Genomic DNA, 16,704 nt, shown 5'->3' with positions numbered 1-16,704 from the left:
CATGAGAAACAGGCTGCAAAAGGCTACAAGTGTGAAGATCACATAGTTATGAAGACACTTACCCCGGACATAAAAGTGCAGTCAATAACACATTGCTTTTCCATTTCTCACCACCAAATGCTACAAAAGAAGAAAAAAAAAGGGACACAGTCTGAAAAACAGTTTGAAGGCATACGAAGAAATTTAAGAACAGTCCATAGAAGAACTGACGTGGTCTGCTTAATATATGGAAGCTAGCTAAGCTGAGCATGTCTACTCTTCACACAATGTAGTAGGCATGTCCACAACAAAGCATTACAACTGTAGTTTGGACAGGCCAAGCTTTATGCACCATTTGGGTTTTCTTGTAAATGTTAAATGTCCAGATAATATTGTGACACATACTTTTCACAGACATCAGCAGACCACATATACATCACTTACTCTTGTACATCCTTGCAGACACGTAACCAGCAGGAGTTCCGAGTAAGACCCACAGGACGACAGCGCACGTCATCAAGGCTCCTCTGTTAGCAGGTGACAGAAATCCAAGGCAGGCTTGAACTTGAAGAGTAAAACAAATATAACTCGTCATATGTAAGTCATATTAAGCGTATATCATGTTCGTAGGTATAAATATATGTGGGCTTTCACTGCAGCTAGATCTAAAATGTCCAGATCTGACCAATGCATTGTCAGATTTACATTTCTTGAGCTTCTAACGGTGAAAAGGGGTCTTCGATAGATCTCGAGGAAGAGACACAGAGGGTCAGAAGGCTGTAACGGAAACACAAGTTTTGAACTAAGAAGTTTTTTTAATTTTATTATCCTAGAACGTGTTAAAGCCAAAGACTCTCTGGTCTGCTCACTGCCTAATCCAGAGCTTAGTAAGCAGATACATTTGCAAGATATTACCATGGTTCAAGCACCACGTGGATTAATGCAGATGGCACTGTAAACTTAAATGACAAAAAATAAACATTTCCTGCTCTATCACCTTCAATCGTTAACACTTAAAGACACCAGCAGGTACTGAGAAGGCAGGACCAGGAGTAGAGACATACTTACATAATGTAATAACGGTCATAATGAATATTTGGGTTCCTTGACCGAGAAAAACAGCAAGCAACATTCCGTTTTTGGGGGGTCGGAATACATCTCCATGAACTAATTTCCAACCAAATTCTTCTTGCGCATCCTCCTGCGATTAAAAGTGACATTTTTTTTATAAAACTCGTGAGCATTTTGGGCATTAGACATTCAGGTCGCTTAATCATTTAGAAGGTCATCATAAAACCTACCATTGCATAACAATCAGTTAAACCAATAAAATGCCACTGAACTCAACTTTTGAGACACATGTATGTAGCTATGTTATAAAAGGTGTGTGTGTGTGTGGGGGGGTCTACCTATCCGTATCTAAATGTATACAAAGACACAGCTAAACCAAGTTAAATATAACATATGCCACGGTATACTCACAGAAGAGTCTATTTGGTTGTATCTTGCAATATCCTTGTGAAGTGTTCTTAACATTATCATAGCAACCATGCCAGACAGAAAGAGGACAATCACCAGGGAATTCATGATACTGAAAGGAAATAAAACAACCTTAGTAAGCAACCTCACTGTGGAGAAGGGGTTATGAATAATAAAATGTATATAAGCAAGGCTGGATTTGCTCCCTTAGTGGAGGCTCCTGCATGCGCAGCCCCACCGAACTTCTACCCACTCTTGGCTGAGCATAACATTGGGCCATAGAGTCGCACTCCCTCATTCTCCGCATGCCGAGTCTTAGGGCTGGGATATGATGTAATATCCCGGCGCCTAGCATGTGGGTGTAAGTATATCACCGTGTGGGCGTGTGTGAAGGATTTACTGTGGGTGTAAGTATGTCACCGCGTGGGCGTGTGTAAAGGATTTACTGTGGGTGTAAGTATGTCACCGTGTGGGCATGTATAAAGGAGTTACCGTGGGTGTAAGTATGTCACTGTGTGGGCGTGTGTAAAGCAGTTACCGTGGGTGTAAGTATGTCACCGTGTGGGCGTGTGTAAAGCAGTTACCGTGGGTGTAAGTATGTCACCGTGTGGCCGTGTGTAAAGCAGTTACCGTGGGTCTAAGTATGTCACCGTGTGACCGTGTGTAAAGCAGTTACCGTGGGTGTAAGTATGTCACCGTGTGGGCGTGTGTAAAGCAGTTACCGTGGGTGTAAGTATGTCACCGTGTGGGCGTGTGTAAAGCAGTTACCGTGGGTCTAAGTATGTCACCGTGTGGGCGTGTGTAAAGCAGTTACCGTGGGTCTAAGTATGTCACCGCGTGGGCGTGTGTAAAGCAGTTACCGTGGGTGTAAGTATGTCACCCTGTAGGCGTGTGTAAAGGAGTTACTGTGGGTGTAAGTATGTCACCGTGTGTGTGTGTGTAAAGGAGTTACTGTGGGTGTAAGTATGTCACCGTGTGGACACGTTGTGTGGCGAAGTGATGCAATTTCCAGGGAGGATGACTGCCCCGCATTGCAGGACCCAATTGGATCGCCGCTCCGTGCGAGCAGTATGGACCTGAAGCAATTGGTGCAGGGCCCCTTAGAACGGAGCAGCCCTGGAGCAATTGGTCCGTGAGCACCACTGTTAATCCAGCCATGTGTATAACACACACTGATTAATTCACTACCGAAGGAGTTGACAGGAGAAGGTTATGGTTTAATCTTTATGTTCCAAGGAGCCAATCCCCGTGAGCTTCTGCTCCAAGAATGGCTTGGATAAGCCTATATAAAGCATATGTAAATCAGATTTATTGAAAGTCACCTATAGCATCATGCAGAGCTGCCATTCTTGCAAACTCACACTTCAGGAGAACCAACTCGGAAAGTCCTTAAAATATCTAGTAATTCATGTATTATTATCACTTACCTGAACCACTGAATGTTAGTGTGAGGCATGGATTCTAAAATATAATCCCAACGGGATGCCCACTTAATGGTATTATTCTCCTAGAAATAAAAATGCATACAGAGCTGAAAGACTGACTTAAAATATGAAAGCATAGAATTTATAAAAACGACTTTGCTGACAACGACCTATCACACAACAGCTCATATGTTTAAACCAAAATGTTATGGAGGTGGCCTTTAACAATAGAAAGACTTTAGAGATTACATTATACACACACACACACACACACACACACACAATTACTAGTGATCTAAAAATCATGTATATATTGTCACTTTTAGCACAAGTTTCTTTTCCATATTTAAACCGGTACAGATAACATAACATTTTAAACTCATCTAAATTTCTAGTTAGTACTAAAGCCTCATAGCGTCCCCTGTTTATTGCTGTCAGAACGATATTTACAGCAAATTCTGGGATTAAGGTTCTGTTACACAGATAACAGGGCTTTATGTTGCACATGGTGATTATTTCAGTGTATAAACCGCAATAGATTGAATGTGTGCCCTTATGCCCATACTATGGCTCAGGGAGGAAGCGAGAGTGTGCCAACTTATTCAAGTAAGTATACAGACCAAATGGGGAAACCTAATTGTTTTATTGGAAACACAAATAATAAATAAAACAGCAGGTGTTTCCAAAATATACTACATTTATTCACACATTGCTCCATTATCCAATGCATATAACCACTTACTTGAAATTTCACAGAATACGTGTAAATCACAAGCAGGTCACTTGTATGCTCTTGAGGAATTTCCATCGGAGGGCCATCACAATGTAAATTATTTTCATCAGTATGTTTGTAGCTAAAAAGCAACACATAGGTAAATCATGTAATTAGAATATATAATTATATATACATACACACACACTTTCATCAACAAAATCACTGCGAAAACTACCTTTTTGGTTCCAGCCTTGCAGTAACCAATCGTGCACCATCCCAGTTTTCTCCGTTTCCACTGTGATAGGTAATGGTTATATCAACATGATTGAATAGGTAGAATGTGTTCTTTTTGTTGAATTCAGACTGTTGAAAATTAGAATGTCAATACAGGAGGAAACTTTCCTTTTTTTCAAGTAGATCCTGACTATCCATTTGTATGTGTACCTAGTCTTTTATCTGAGCCCAATGTAGTAGACAAACATGTTGGCTCCTTATTACACTCCCTGTGGTAAAGAATAGAATGGCCAAGTCTCAATAACCCAGTCAGACACTAATGAAAGTCTATGGAGGAATGGGCATTATTATCATTGCCATAAAGAATCAGCTGAGTATTGTGGCAAGACCGGGATTTTGCCTACACACATCTAAATTACAACATACAGCACTGTATTTTATGCTCTATTGGTTTTCAGTATCATATAACCAAGCACGTTACCCTCTAATAAACAACACAATAAAAACAGGCAACGGACACACTATGTCCATACGTACATTAATAACACAGGCGTCTTTTACTCTCCCATCTGCTGTAATGGCACAGCCAATGGGGAATCCAGGACTGCAAAATTTCTGCCCATCCTCCACATCATAACACCATGTCACCGGCATATTGTCTATAATCCTGTACAGGTAAAAAGGAGACCGTATAAATTCATGAAACATATAGGATATTATTGGATAACTGAAAAACACATATTTAAAAAATATTGTATTTACAAGAGAAACAATAGTAATGTGATATACATCCATACAGGATACTGGTTCCTCTTCTCAGATTAAAACTATATTGAACCTGACACATCTATTCATACAGTAACACCATGTGAGAAAGCGCTTACTCTCTAACTGCGTAAGAAACACAATCTGAAAATCATTTAATTTGTTTTAATGTAACATTCTATGTGGAGTTTTTTTTTTCTCTTTCAGTGTTCCATCCCCTAAAAAACAAATAACAGCTCACCAATGGTGCTGATAATTCAAGTCAATGCCTTTCTTGATGAAGTCCAGAAGTGTGGCATCATCATTTGGTTTATAACGCTTGGAACAAACTTTCGCACACGTCTCAGGAACATTGAACTTAAACTGTAAAACACAGAAATTACAAACTGATGCGGGCCCTGTATCGGCATGAATACTACATAAGCATATACCTAAATCTTATCTCCAGTGATGAAAGAACAAGGTACACCGGTGGAGAAGACATATATATCATCTATTTCCCAACCACTGGCAGATAACGTGTTGTTTATTGCACTTCATACAAGCAGCACTGTTACAATCTTCATGTTAAATGCATATCGGTCCATGTTTGCATGTCTCGAGCGCATTTTACTTCATGCAGATCAGCACCGCAGCTGCTTCACCCGACCGTCTCTTTAAATCAATGTGAATTCTAGGCAAAGTGGCTTAAACAAAAACAGCTTTTTATGAACCTACAGACACAAAAGTAATTTGGTTGTAGAAGTTACTGATCAATTTTTATTACACCATAAATACCGGTACTTTGTTTTACCTTAAACTGTTCCTGGGAGTTTTAAATTACCTTGTATGGGGATGATGCTATTCTTTCGCCAAATAATACTTGTCCAAGGTTCTCCGAAGCGTGCCGCTCATTTTTGTCCTTACAAAAGTCAAAACTACAAAACAAAGTAAAAAAGTTATACTAAAAGGCTCATACAATTTTACTATATTTTTAATATTGTTTACAGCCTTTTTGCCAGTAATCTAGAGTAGATACATAAAAAAGGACAAAACGTGTTTATTCCAGATACATGGTTAGGGTTTGCCTTAAATGCTGGGGGGGGGGGGGACTGTAAAACATTGTAAGCTCATTTGAGCAGGGCCCTCCTCACCTGTTGTCTCTGTTAGTCAATGTGTTATGTTATATACTACTTGTTATGTCCTGTACAGCGCTACGGAATTTGATGACACTAAATAAAACAATAAATAATAATAATATAACATGCACTTTTTTATTTATTTATAAAAAAATAAAAAAAACTCGTCCCCTAGGAGCGCTGCACTGACTTGGCTTTTATGCGACTCTGGGAGGTGCTCTGCTGCTGTATGAATGAAACACTATGGAAGGCTCACAGAGAAGCATTCAATCACAAGTCTGAGATGGAAAATTTGCTATTCGGCAACAATGAGGCCCCAATATTGACAATAAGTATAAAATGCTTTAAGCATCACGTGGATGTGCAAGTTGCAATGAGCTGACACACCGCTTCTCCATTATAAAATACCTTAAATTGCCCTGAGCAACACACAGAAACTATCAATCAGCTTCCAAGATCAAGTTAGTAAGAAAATATGTAACTGAATAGCCCACCATCATGTCATTAAAAAGAGACACATCTCACATGCAAAGATTTAGGAGGTTTTGTTGGGAACAAAAAGGGTGAAATCAACCACCACGCGCAAAATGACTATCACACCCATAACAGACATGTAGAAAGGAAGCCCCCAGTTCCTCCTCGCCAAGGAAGACTTCTTGCTTCTGGCACCTAAAGTGATGCGGGTTTGCTATCTTCTATGAAAAAATTGGGCATGAGAGCGCAAGAGAGCGGACGAGAGAGATGGCATGTGTCACAAGAAGAGACATCCAGAATTAGAGGCAGACACAGAATGAGTTCAAACACAGAGAAAAAAGTACAGGAATTAAGTTAAAAAGGTTAAGTAGCAGTTTGCTGAATAAATACTTTTATTAACAAATAAACAAAATAACATTTCAGCCAATCACCTGCAGGTAGGCAGAGCGCTAGCAGTGAATTAAGGTTAAGGGTCTTCATGCAGGTTTTGGGGACGCACAACACATAATATGTACTTACGCATCATATTCATATGGAAGAACAGATTCCACAGAGTCCAGGCGGTTCACAAACACCTCAATTAGGGACTAAATTAGAAAAAAGAACAATAAAAGATCCACTGATTGGAAAATCTGAAACACTAGAAATTCAGAGACACGAATGACTTCAGTGTAACTCTTTATGTCATCACTAGAAAAATGTTTGGCATCACAAACTCACACATTTTCCTCACAGAATGCTATCCAAGTGCATCATATAGAAACAGTAAAGTGTTCCTTATATTACTTTTCTACCAAAGTGATAAGCGGGATATATCGCTGTCATGGTATATTTTATAATGTGACATTTTGTACAAAAATAAAGTGAATGACGGCGCTTCTAATAGATATTTTGATATATAAAGTGAGTATAAATAGCTGCCAGCACTTAACACTTAACCTCTACGTGACAATAAAACAAACAAAAGATAGAGTGCAGCGCTCCGTTTGTAATAACTCTATATTAATAGTGTTATGCAATACTTGAACATGTCCGTCCTTACAAAACAACACCCATCGTGCATAATAAATAAATAAATAAATAAAAAAATGGGTATGCACTCTATCTTTTGTTTGTTTTAATGTGACATTTTGTCTTTGCCTTTCTTTCTTAATGTCAGGAACCTGTTTCATTGCACTCCTGTTAAAAGGACTAGCGCCTTATGCACCTGTTTGCATTACAAACATCATACCCCTGGGAATTATGTAAAGTGCTGCTTAGTCAGCGACCAACAGGCACAATAAATACTTATTTATAGGGTCTAACCGCTGAGGAGAATTTTTTTCTAAATATCAAATCATAACGTTGAGTAGCATCTCAATTAAGAGGCTGTAACACGTTTCACTGCAAAGTGATGACGAAAGGGTTAAGTACGCATAGCCAGATTCTGGCAGTGCCGAGTGTGCCTGACCCTTGACCCCAGCTCTTCCGGATTAACTCGTAGCCCGTATTAAAGCCTGCAAAGGGCCACCTATTCCCATCCCGGAAGTGGAGTGGACCTTAAGCTCCCTTCCATTTCCTCCAGTTCTTACCTTACAGTTCTCCGTCTCTTTATTTACTTCACAGAAGCTTACAGGAGCCAGACCCGGAAGATAAAATGCGGCGCACCAGTCCGTACAGAGCAGTGTCAGAAGAATGAATAATCGTCTCCTCTCTGTCATATTAACCTCCATTCTCCGGAATGAGGACACCGGACACACTGCGAGTCAGATGATGGCAGCTTCACGGTGACGCCTACCCGCCGCTAATGCTGCTGCTAAGGGTTTCGGGCTAGATTGTGGTAGACGTCATCACGTTGCGTGCTCGCCCACGGCTGTCCGTTGGCTCTAGGAGTGGAGACGCGCTTTGTATTCCCTTCCTGGTAGAAGCTTATGATATACATGCGGCCGTTTGAATAAATGTCTGCAAATATCAACAATTACAGGGGCTTAAGGAGAAACCACGGGGCCTGACATCACCAAGCAACAATGTGACCTTGCAGCCGTAGAGACGCTGGTATAAAGGAGGCCCTTGTGGGCCCCTAGCCCAAGCTCTACCCCCCCAATATACTACTAGGCCGGTGCTGCGGGATCCTCAGACAGCGTGTAAGGATTTTGAGGGTGCAGAACCTCCTCTTGAGCCAAGAGGCGTGGTTTTAAGTAAATATTTTAGTCTGTGTGTATGATACACTGTGTGTAGATGTGTGTAAAACAGTTTGGCAGTGGCCGTAGCAGGCACGCACTAGCATACATGTGCAAATGCCATACAGTAGCATACACTACACACACACACGCGCTAACACAACACTCATTTACATGTACAAACATATGTACTTACAGTAACATATTTTGGCATACTAACACACACAAAAAGAGCAACATACTTGCACACTTACATACGGTATCTACACACAGTGTATCATACACACAGACTAAAATATTTATTTAAAACCACGCGCAACCATGCCTCTTGGCTCAAGAGGAGGTTCTGCACCCTCAAAATCCTTACACGCTATGTCTGAGCATCCCGCAGCACCGGCCTAGTAGTACATTGGGGGGGTAAAGGGCCTCCTTTATACCAGTGTCTTTACAACTGCAAGGTCACACGAAGACACTGCGGCCAAGGCCTGGTCCCCGACTCCCTGCTCTCTCAGGGCCCGTTAAACTTGTACCAGTTTTACCCCCCTGATGGCGGCCGTGTGCGTAAATATCTATGCAGAAAATAGTGTCCTTACACAAGCCGCATATTATGCCAAAAAACAGCAAAATGTATCTTTACTTTGCAACAATTGCCAGCAGCACGTCTGGTGTTACCTGAGGGTATTACCCCGTCTAAAGAATACAGGACACACGACAGCACTACACAACGGCTTTACTACATATACATCAGCCTGATTCATAACACCTATACAAAACAACGCAAGATTCACCCGCTACAAGTAACACAAACCTACTTAACACGCAGTGCTACGGATCCTACTAACAATACAAGTGTGACGCCTACAGAAAAAAAGAGATGAGAGGTGGCAGTTCCTCTTTAATTGCCATCTAGGGGCAAAAGGGACACCATGAAAATTTAAGGGGACCCCACGTTATGAATCACACGCAGTGCATATGATGGGTGGCGTGTCCCTTTAAATTTCTGCCGGGCTTTAATAAAACTCCGCACAAAATGTGTCCTCATTGACGTTAAAATGGGAGTTTTCCTAACCAGAGATTGGCTGCTTTTGTCGCCCCCCCCCCCAACCTCGGAGAGGCAAGAAGTTTCTTAGTACTGTAAGGTGGTAAGTTAATGCTAGTTATGGATTTATCGCAATCACTGTGAGGACATTCCGAGTCCACGCAAAACAGAGAGACGAAGGCAAAGAATGTGTATTGAAAATGTTTAAATAAATAACACAATGGTTGTATCCGCGTAAAGCAGGCGCGCGCCTATATATGATCCCGAAAGCTACTATTAAAATTAAAACGTTAATTAAAATTGGACTATACGTTAAAAATACGATCGCAACATTCAATCTGATCATTCTGAAACGGTATTTGCTAATTCCCCGCCAGAAAGATGGCGACATTGCAGGGCGGGGCACAGCGCGGAGACAGCAGTGTGTTCGGACGGGTCATATGACTACGTGGCTTCATTACCATTCGTCTGTTCTTACATCCGGGCATAGCGGCCTCGTTTTGGCGCAGTGACGTCACTCCTATTTAAGTTATCCGCATTCTTTGTTTGCGGTCATTTTTATTGCGTGTCGGAGGTCGGTTGCTTGGTGTGTCAGGTAAGGGCCGATTATTTGCGTGTTTCGGTTTATGTTCGTAGCGGAAAGGGGTTAATTGCGAGTGTAATGTTAAGTGTTGGGTACGTGACTCTGTAGACACTTCGCTGGAGCTTAGTTTTTAAGTAGTAGTAGTAGTCGTCGTCTTTTGGTGCGGGGGAGCGACGCCATTTTGACGAGAGCATGGTGCCTAAAGATTAACGACGAGCTCCATGCATTTTAAAACGATTCGCCCTAAATACTATCCCTGCTGCGTGTGGGGGTTACTGGTGCTCCCCCGGAATGTTATTTGGGTTTTTTTTGTGTCCGGGCGCTTCGTGAGGTAACTTCATATAGTGTTCAGACCCGGGTTTTATTTTTTTTCCTTTTATTTGTTTTGTATTGTCGGGCAGATAATCTTAAAACTCCATGATGGACTCTGCCGCTCCGTCCCGAGCATGCTGTGTGCAGACACCATTCCATGCTCGCTGGCCGCCATTTTGTGGCTAGGGTGTTGCCATTAACCTTGCTGTAATAGTGTGCGAAGGTTTTTATCATCCCTAAGTAGCTTATTTTGAGACTTAAGCTTCGATAATTAGTTCTTTTGGTCTCTGAATGAAATGAAACTGACTTTTCTCGAAACGTTTCCCGGTAAAAATCGATGCTCTGCTATATTTATGTGGAACCACAAAATATTGCGGGAAGCCTTCGATCTCTGGCCCTTTTTATTATGAAGTTAAAAATGAATGCGTAAAGTTCTAGATAAGGCGCAGTTGCCTAGGAAACAAGTCGAATGCCCTTGGGCATTGCTAGGGTTTGCTATAGGCCTTCTCCTTGTACACGTGGCCCATCTGCTGGTAGCCCCAGAGGAAACGGACGTCTGAGCAGCCCAAATGATGGAGCCTTTATATAGATTTCTTTGCATTATTGGTCTAGGGTCAGAATGGCCTTTTTAGCTTAATCCATGGAATTAATTTATTGTGATTATGATCAAGCACTGGAGCTCTGAGGTGGGCGATGGTTTTAGCTGAGGTAGATTAAGTTCAACTACAGATCCCTGAACCATTCCTGGCGTTGGAGAATAGATCTGGGGCAGACTGTATACGAAGTGTGCTTTCTAGGCCGTGCTCAGCATGCGGATTGCAGCTGTTACTTATCACTTGCTTTTGTTTCAGGTATACTGTTTCATAATGGTGGAAGCAGACCGCCCAGGCAAGCTCTTCATCGGTGGCTTGAACACCGAGACGAATGAGAAGGCTTTGGAAGCGGTGTTCAGTAAATATGGGCGCATCGTAGAAGGTACGTTTATTTGTCAGTCCATTAGTTTGTTCAAAAGCGGTGATGAACACTTGGCATTGATTCAAGTCTTGAACTGATAAAAGCCAAATTGTCCTCTAAGAAGTTCTGAGCTTTTGTCCTAAAATGTCTGTGGCAGGGTGTTACTGAGAATATCAAGTGATAATTTATAACTGTCTATCCTTATTTTAGTTCTGCTAATGAAAGATCGTGAAACAAACAAGTCCAGAGGGTTTGCATTTGTCACATTTGAGAGTCCAGGCGATGCAAAAGATGCTGCAAGGGAGCTGAATGGGAAGGTATGCTCATGTCTTGTGATTGGAAAAACTGTTAAATTAAAGGCTAGCTTTAATTTAAATGGGCCCTATCATATGCATGTCAATGTATATGGTAGGTAAGTGACCCCTTTAATACTTTCCCTGTGTAGAGCCATTCTGTATATCCCCCCATATACACTTGCCTTACCTGGTTTTAAACCTCAATGACTGGAATTATCTTATTTACTATAAATGAGTTGTATTTTTTTATACATTACACTGGTCCATTTTCTGTTGTCATATAGGAAAACCTTGCGGCATTTGCCCTTCATAATGGTGAAGTGAGGAAGCTCAAACCACCTTTCTGTTTAGTGAATAAACCCCAATGTGGGTTATGGCATGGCACTGTAGACTAGCTTTTAACTGCTGCTGGATTAATATATTTAACTTTACTTCACTCTGCAGGCTTTGGATGGAAAACCCATTAAAGTTGAGCAAGCCACTAAACCAATGTTTGGGGTAGGAAGTAGACGTCCACCAACCTCTCCCAGAAGTCGTGGTCCCCCAAGAGGTCTCAGGGGATCCAGAGGAGGTAATGCAGTTTATCGAAAGGGAATGCTTATAGTTGTGTATTTAATGCTGTTATACAAGAAACCCAAGCAAATGGTGCAAGTGATTGTAATACCTGTAAGCAGTATGAATTCCTTATTCTAGCGAAATAAGTCACTCAGGCCTTTATTTTGGATCCTTGGTTTCTAATTCTAGATAGACAGTCACTCTGGTTGAGTTGCACAAGTGTATATCCTACAGGAGCGTCGTCTAAAACGGCAGTAACTGTAAAGAATAAAACCAGGTGCTTTAGGTACTAGTAGTGTGGAATGACTATTGATGCTTAAATTTTTTTTTCTGTAGGTGGCTCATCAAGGGGGCAAATGCCACTAAAAAGAGGGCCCCCACCAAGAAGTGGCGGTGGCCCTCCACCTAAAAGATCTGCTCCCTCAGGCCCTGTTCGAAGCAGTGGGATGGGTGGACGAGGTAAGAATATTGCAATCTGTTACTGTATTGCTTGCATTTAGGTTTGCAAAAAATAATAAACCTATCTCTGCAGCTCCACTGTCCCGTGAACGTGATGGGTATGGAGGGCCTCCACGCAGAGAGCCGATGCCATCACGCAGAGATGTTTACATGTCTCCTCGAGATGATGGATACAGCACAAAGGATAGATATGATAGGTAATGTGATGTTGGTATGCCTTATTTACACATTTTGCTTTTTAAGAGTCTCATCCGCAATGGTTAATTACATTTTCTGATTTTTAACAGTTACTCCGGTAGAGATTATCAAAATTCAAGAGATTCCAGAGATTATGCACCACCTCCAAGAGATTATGCGTATCGTGATTACGGGCATTCAAGTTCACGTGATGACTATGGATCTCGGGGATATAGGTATTTTCTATTCTTAAAATAAACAGCTTGATTTTTTTTTTTTTGTTAACATTTTTAGCCAGTTTGCATAACTTTTTTTTTTCTGATTTCAGTGATCGTGATGGCTATGGTGGTGGTCGTGACAGAGATTATTCAGATCATCCAAGTGGAGGTTCTTACAGAGACTCGTATGAGCCATATGGTAAGGTGTCATTTTGCTAAGTCTTCTGTTTTACAGGATACTTATTTGCGCACAGTGAAGATACAAAATTCATAATGGCAAATGGAACACTAATAGCTTATGTGGGGCAGAGGCAGACAATACATACATCTCACATGGAGTGCTAATTTAAGTCCCACTACAGCAAGAACCAACACCTTGCCCCAATGAAGCAAATGAAACTCCCTGGATATCATGTGGCAAAATAATCCTCATAAAGCTGCAGTACTGGAGATCGTAACACAAATGAGACTATTAAGTGTGCCTCGTCAATTAAAACAATCTATAGATATAACTAGAAAAACAAAAAACCATTCTACTAGCTTTTCAAACATGGCAGCACTTACAAAAACCCACACCGTACAAGAAAGTAAAATAAGCTGCAAATATCAAAGTAAAATGTCATGTGTAACTTATAGTGTTGCCCTATTGCCTGACCATTGACCCTGCAGGTAACTCACGTAGTGCTCCACCTGCACGAGGGCCCACACCATCATATGGTGGAAGCAGTCGTTATGATGATTATGGCAGCGCTCGCGATGGATATGGAGGCCGAGACAGTTACTCAAGCAGCAGAAATGATATCTACTCAAGTGGGCGAGAGCGTGTTGGCAGACAAGAGCGTGGACTGCCACCTTCAATGGATAGGGGATACCCACCTCCACGTGACTCTTACAGCAGCTCAAGCCGTGGCGTTCCCAGAGGTGGTGGCCGCGGTGGAAGCAGATCTGATAGAGGAGGTGGCAGGAACAGATACTAAATTCAAAGGCATGGACCAAAAAAAATTGTACAAACAAATCAAAATGGCATTTGTTCTGCCTCCACCAGCGGACTACAATAACTGTTTTTTTATTTATCTTTTTTTTTTCTACCTGTAAGATTGTCCTCCGTGAATTTTAGCCCCTTGGGAGGAACTTTAATTGCTTAAGCTTCACATTTTGTTAGATGTTTATGCTATGTAAATGTGTAGTTTGAACTATGTACTAGTGTTGTGTTTTTTTTTTTTTTAGTTTTTTTTTTCCAAAGTAAAGTTTCACTGAAACTCAAAATCAAGCTTGCTTTGTAATGGTTACCCATCGTATCCAAAGGAGACCAAGACATAACAAATGTTTCTTGTAAATTAAAGTGTGCTGCTTAATCTGAGCCCACGTTAACAAATGTGACTCAAATGGGCTCTAATGGATCATAAAGCTTAAGTCCAGTAAAATCAAAACAATGGATAACGCTCACCCACCCTACATACAATTTCCATGAAACGGGACGGTCTGCCCACTTGTAAAGATTTTTTACGTTTTAATCTACGGTTAACCAAGTAGTCCCCATAACACAGAAGCTGCAAAACCGTATGTGCTGTTACTTTCAATGTGTTTGCAAATCTGTAGTGTCACTTTCAAAGGAATGATTCTAAAGGCTAACGGAAGAACCAAATCCAAAGAGGCCTCAAAAGATCATGAGACTAAACCAAGTGAATCTTTCTGCTATAAACCACCAAATGCCCAAGAAACTGCAATGAGGGGTAAGCAGACAACTAGTTTTTTTTGTACAGTCTAAGTCATATCCACATTGTACAGATGTACTGTACTTAATGGAAGTGAGTTTTATTGAAACGTGGAAAGGCACTGCTGGATACCAATTCTAAACAACTGTATTCTTGGAATAAAAATAACCAATTAGACAAATGGATGCCTTCATTTGATATAGGGGCAAGATTTCACAGATACTAAAAACCCATGTGAAATGTGCTGTTTGGGGCCGTCAATGTGCCGTAACTAGCCACGGATGTCAAACCAAAGCATAAAACACGAACGCAGCTTGTGGCCACGTGCATACTTACGATGAGAACCCTTGGTTCAAAAACTTGAATGATATTCTGAAGACCCAACAAATCTTATTCAAACGTGGCAATTCTCAGTGGAAACTACATGCCATAAGTTGATCCCAATGTTCCTTTCCAAACAAAACGCTGTGCAGATGTGGTAATGTACGTAAGGGTGGGTATGATTGTTTGGAACGCGACTTCTCATGTTGCGTGTTTGTTCCAGGTTGACGTGATGTCCTGAGAGCTGCTGCTTCTGAAGGACCCACCAATGGTCTAGTGCTTCTGGTAAGACCCAAGTATATTGGCGTATGACTTGTGATTTTGAAGGCGCGCTATTCAGCTTCTGCAAAGCATTGTCCTCTAGCGTGTTAAAAGAACTTTAGAATTTCCCTCAATTTTTGCTCACGGGACTGTACAGATCAGTTTCCATGACAACCTGTCAGATATGCCTGTTTTAAAACTCAAACATTGACATTGTTTAATCTTTTCTTTAGGAATATCCCTGCGGAGCTTCAGGAAGTGATGGTTTGAGATCATCAGGTAAAGAAAGGTAAACTTGGCCAAAAGCGGATGTGGCCTGACACACACAAACTGGTAAAGCTGGTACGGTCACGAGACGGTGAGAAGTCGTTCAGGTTAGGTGTGATAGCGTTTGCACCTATGCTTTTCACTATTACACCTAACTGAAATCTAAGCGGTTATGCACTTGGTAAGATATACAGGTATGAACTAATAAAGGGGGGGGGTCAACAGGCATAAGTATGTAGGTTGGAGGAGAGGTTTACTAAACATTTAAGTACAGTGATTAAACAAAGTACAAGATGAGAGAATCTCGCTTATGTTTGGAAGCTTTAATTCTGAGTGGTAAACAGGTGGCCGTCTAACGTGGTAGAGGTTAATAGTCACATGGTGTAGGCTTGTCGCCAATGAGCAGCAAAAACTGGGATATGGAGTGAATGGTTCTTATGTGAGCCCCTTTAAATTGCTTCCTACATAGAATTTCCCATACTAGGAATACAGATGAGGTTGCAGGTAAAGCAGCCATGCCTGCTGGTCCGCTCTACCTGTAGGTGATGCGAGTGCTTGGCCCGTGGCCCCCGGTCCATTGCTGTTAGCTGAATTTATGTTCCCACTAAAATCACAATTTAGTTGGTAACGGCGAGTGTTTTTCCTCTCAATGTTCTTCAACTGCATTTATACTATGTTTTTTGATCTTTGTACATTCATAATAAAATCACTAACTTTTTTTGGAAATGGCATTGTGTATTTATTTGTAAAAACTGCACAAATTAGAGATTTTTAACAATGCGGGCATTAGAAATGTTAGACTGCTTTTGCGCTTGTCGAGTTCTGTTTTGCTTTCTCTTCCATCCAGTCTAACAAATGTTAATAAGTTGCATCCAAGATCAGCAGGAACTCTCTGAAGTCCCTGGTTCCTGTCTAAATCATACTTTTTTTTTTTTTGAGAAAAGAAATCACATTTAACCCCTTAATGACAAAGCCCGTACATGTACGGGCTCAAAAAGCATTGTTTTCAATGGGTTTAGGGACCGCCCATTGTCCTTAAGGGGTTAATATTTGTGGCTGAAATTCAGTAAAAATTTCCATAAGGCTCTTGTAGTAAGACTCTAGCACTCCATGTTAAACTGCGGGGGCTCTGGTGCATTTTACGTGATATAGGTATTTAGCAAATGTAGTTTTTCATGCAGCTTCTCCTTAGCTGTCTTT

The 16,704-nt window shown here is 41.2% G+C and overlaps 2 protein-coding genes and 1 non-coding gene across 3 annotated transcripts in view; 2 read left to right on the top strand and 1 right to left on the bottom strand.

Moving 5' to 3' along the window:
* LOC128503017 (transmembrane 9 superfamily member 2-like) overlaps nucleotides 1-7,969 on the bottom strand; it is a 13,548-nt gene extending 5,579 nt beyond the window's left edge. The window contains exons 1-12 of the mRNA XM_053473019.1: nucleotides 7,760-7,969; nucleotides 6,708-6,775; nucleotides 5,420-5,513; nucleotides 4,838-4,959; nucleotides 4,369-4,498; nucleotides 3,833-3,960; nucleotides 3,625-3,736; nucleotides 2,886-2,965; nucleotides 1,462-1,570; nucleotides 1,048-1,180; nucleotides 424-543; nucleotides 63-120 (exon numbers count right to left, since the gene is read on the bottom strand). Coding sequence (XP_053328994.1) covers nucleotides 63-120; nucleotides 424-543; nucleotides 1,048-1,180; nucleotides 1,462-1,570; nucleotides 2,886-2,965; nucleotides 3,625-3,736; nucleotides 3,833-3,960; nucleotides 4,369-4,498; nucleotides 4,838-4,959; nucleotides 5,420-5,513; nucleotides 6,708-6,775; nucleotides 7,760-7,900 — 1,295 coding nt within the window. The 5' untranslated portion in view covers nucleotides 7,901-7,969. The remainder of the gene's footprint in view (nucleotides 1-62; nucleotides 121-423; nucleotides 544-1,047; nucleotides 1,181-1,461; nucleotides 1,571-2,885; nucleotides 2,966-3,624; nucleotides 3,737-3,832; nucleotides 3,961-4,368; nucleotides 4,499-4,837; nucleotides 4,960-5,419; nucleotides 5,514-6,707; nucleotides 6,776-7,759) is intronic.
* A 1,933-nt stretch (nucleotides 7,970-9,902) lies between these two features.
* RBMX (RNA binding motif protein X-linked) lies at nucleotides 9,903-14,206 on the top strand. The gene is made up of 9 exons (XM_053472904.1): nucleotides 9,903-9,981; nucleotides 11,133-11,256; nucleotides 11,446-11,552; nucleotides 11,976-12,102; nucleotides 12,423-12,545; nucleotides 12,619-12,742; nucleotides 12,833-12,958; nucleotides 13,051-13,139; nucleotides 13,610-14,206. Exons 2-9 carry the CDS (start codon nucleotides 11,148-11,150, stop codon nucleotides 13,915-13,917), a joined length of 1,113 nt encoding a protein of 370 aa, XP_053328879.1. The 5' UTR covers nucleotides 9,903-9,981; nucleotides 11,133-11,147; the 3' UTR covers nucleotides 13,918-14,206.
* Nucleotides 11,293-11,369, top strand: LOC128504163 (small nucleolar RNA SNORD61). Its single transcript, XR_008355396.1, has one exon. It is a non-coding gene; the product is annotated as a small nucleolar RNA SNORD61 (small nucleolar RNA).
* Nucleotides 14,207-16,704: the final 2,498 nt, after the last annotated feature.

This window comes from Spea bombifrons, chromosome 8 (assembly GCF_027358695.1).
Source record: "Spea bombifrons isolate aSpeBom1 chromosome 8, aSpeBom1.2.pri, whole genome shotgun sequence".
Classification (NCBI taxonomy): Eukaryota; Metazoa; Chordata; class Amphibia; order Anura; family Pelobatidae; genus Spea; species Spea bombifrons.
Note: the sequence above shows the minus strand (reverse complement) of the source record. Positions and strands in the feature narration are given on the sequence as shown.

What these genes read in the sequence shown, in the direction of transcription:
- RBMX (XM_053472904.1), top strand. Translation starts at nt 11,148, where the DNA reads ATGGTGGAAGCAGACCGCCCAGGCAAGCTCTTCATCGGTGGCTTGAAC. An exon ending in CAGTGGGATGGGTGGACGAG is followed by an intron (nt 12,546 to 12,618) that starts GTAAGAATATTG and finishes CTATCTCTGCAG; the next exon opens with CTCCACTGTCCCGTGAACGT. An exon ending in TATGGATCTCGGGGATATAG is followed by an intron (nt 12,959 to 13,050) that starts GTATTTTCTATT and finishes TTCTGATTTCAG; the next exon opens with TGATCGTGATGGCTATGGTG.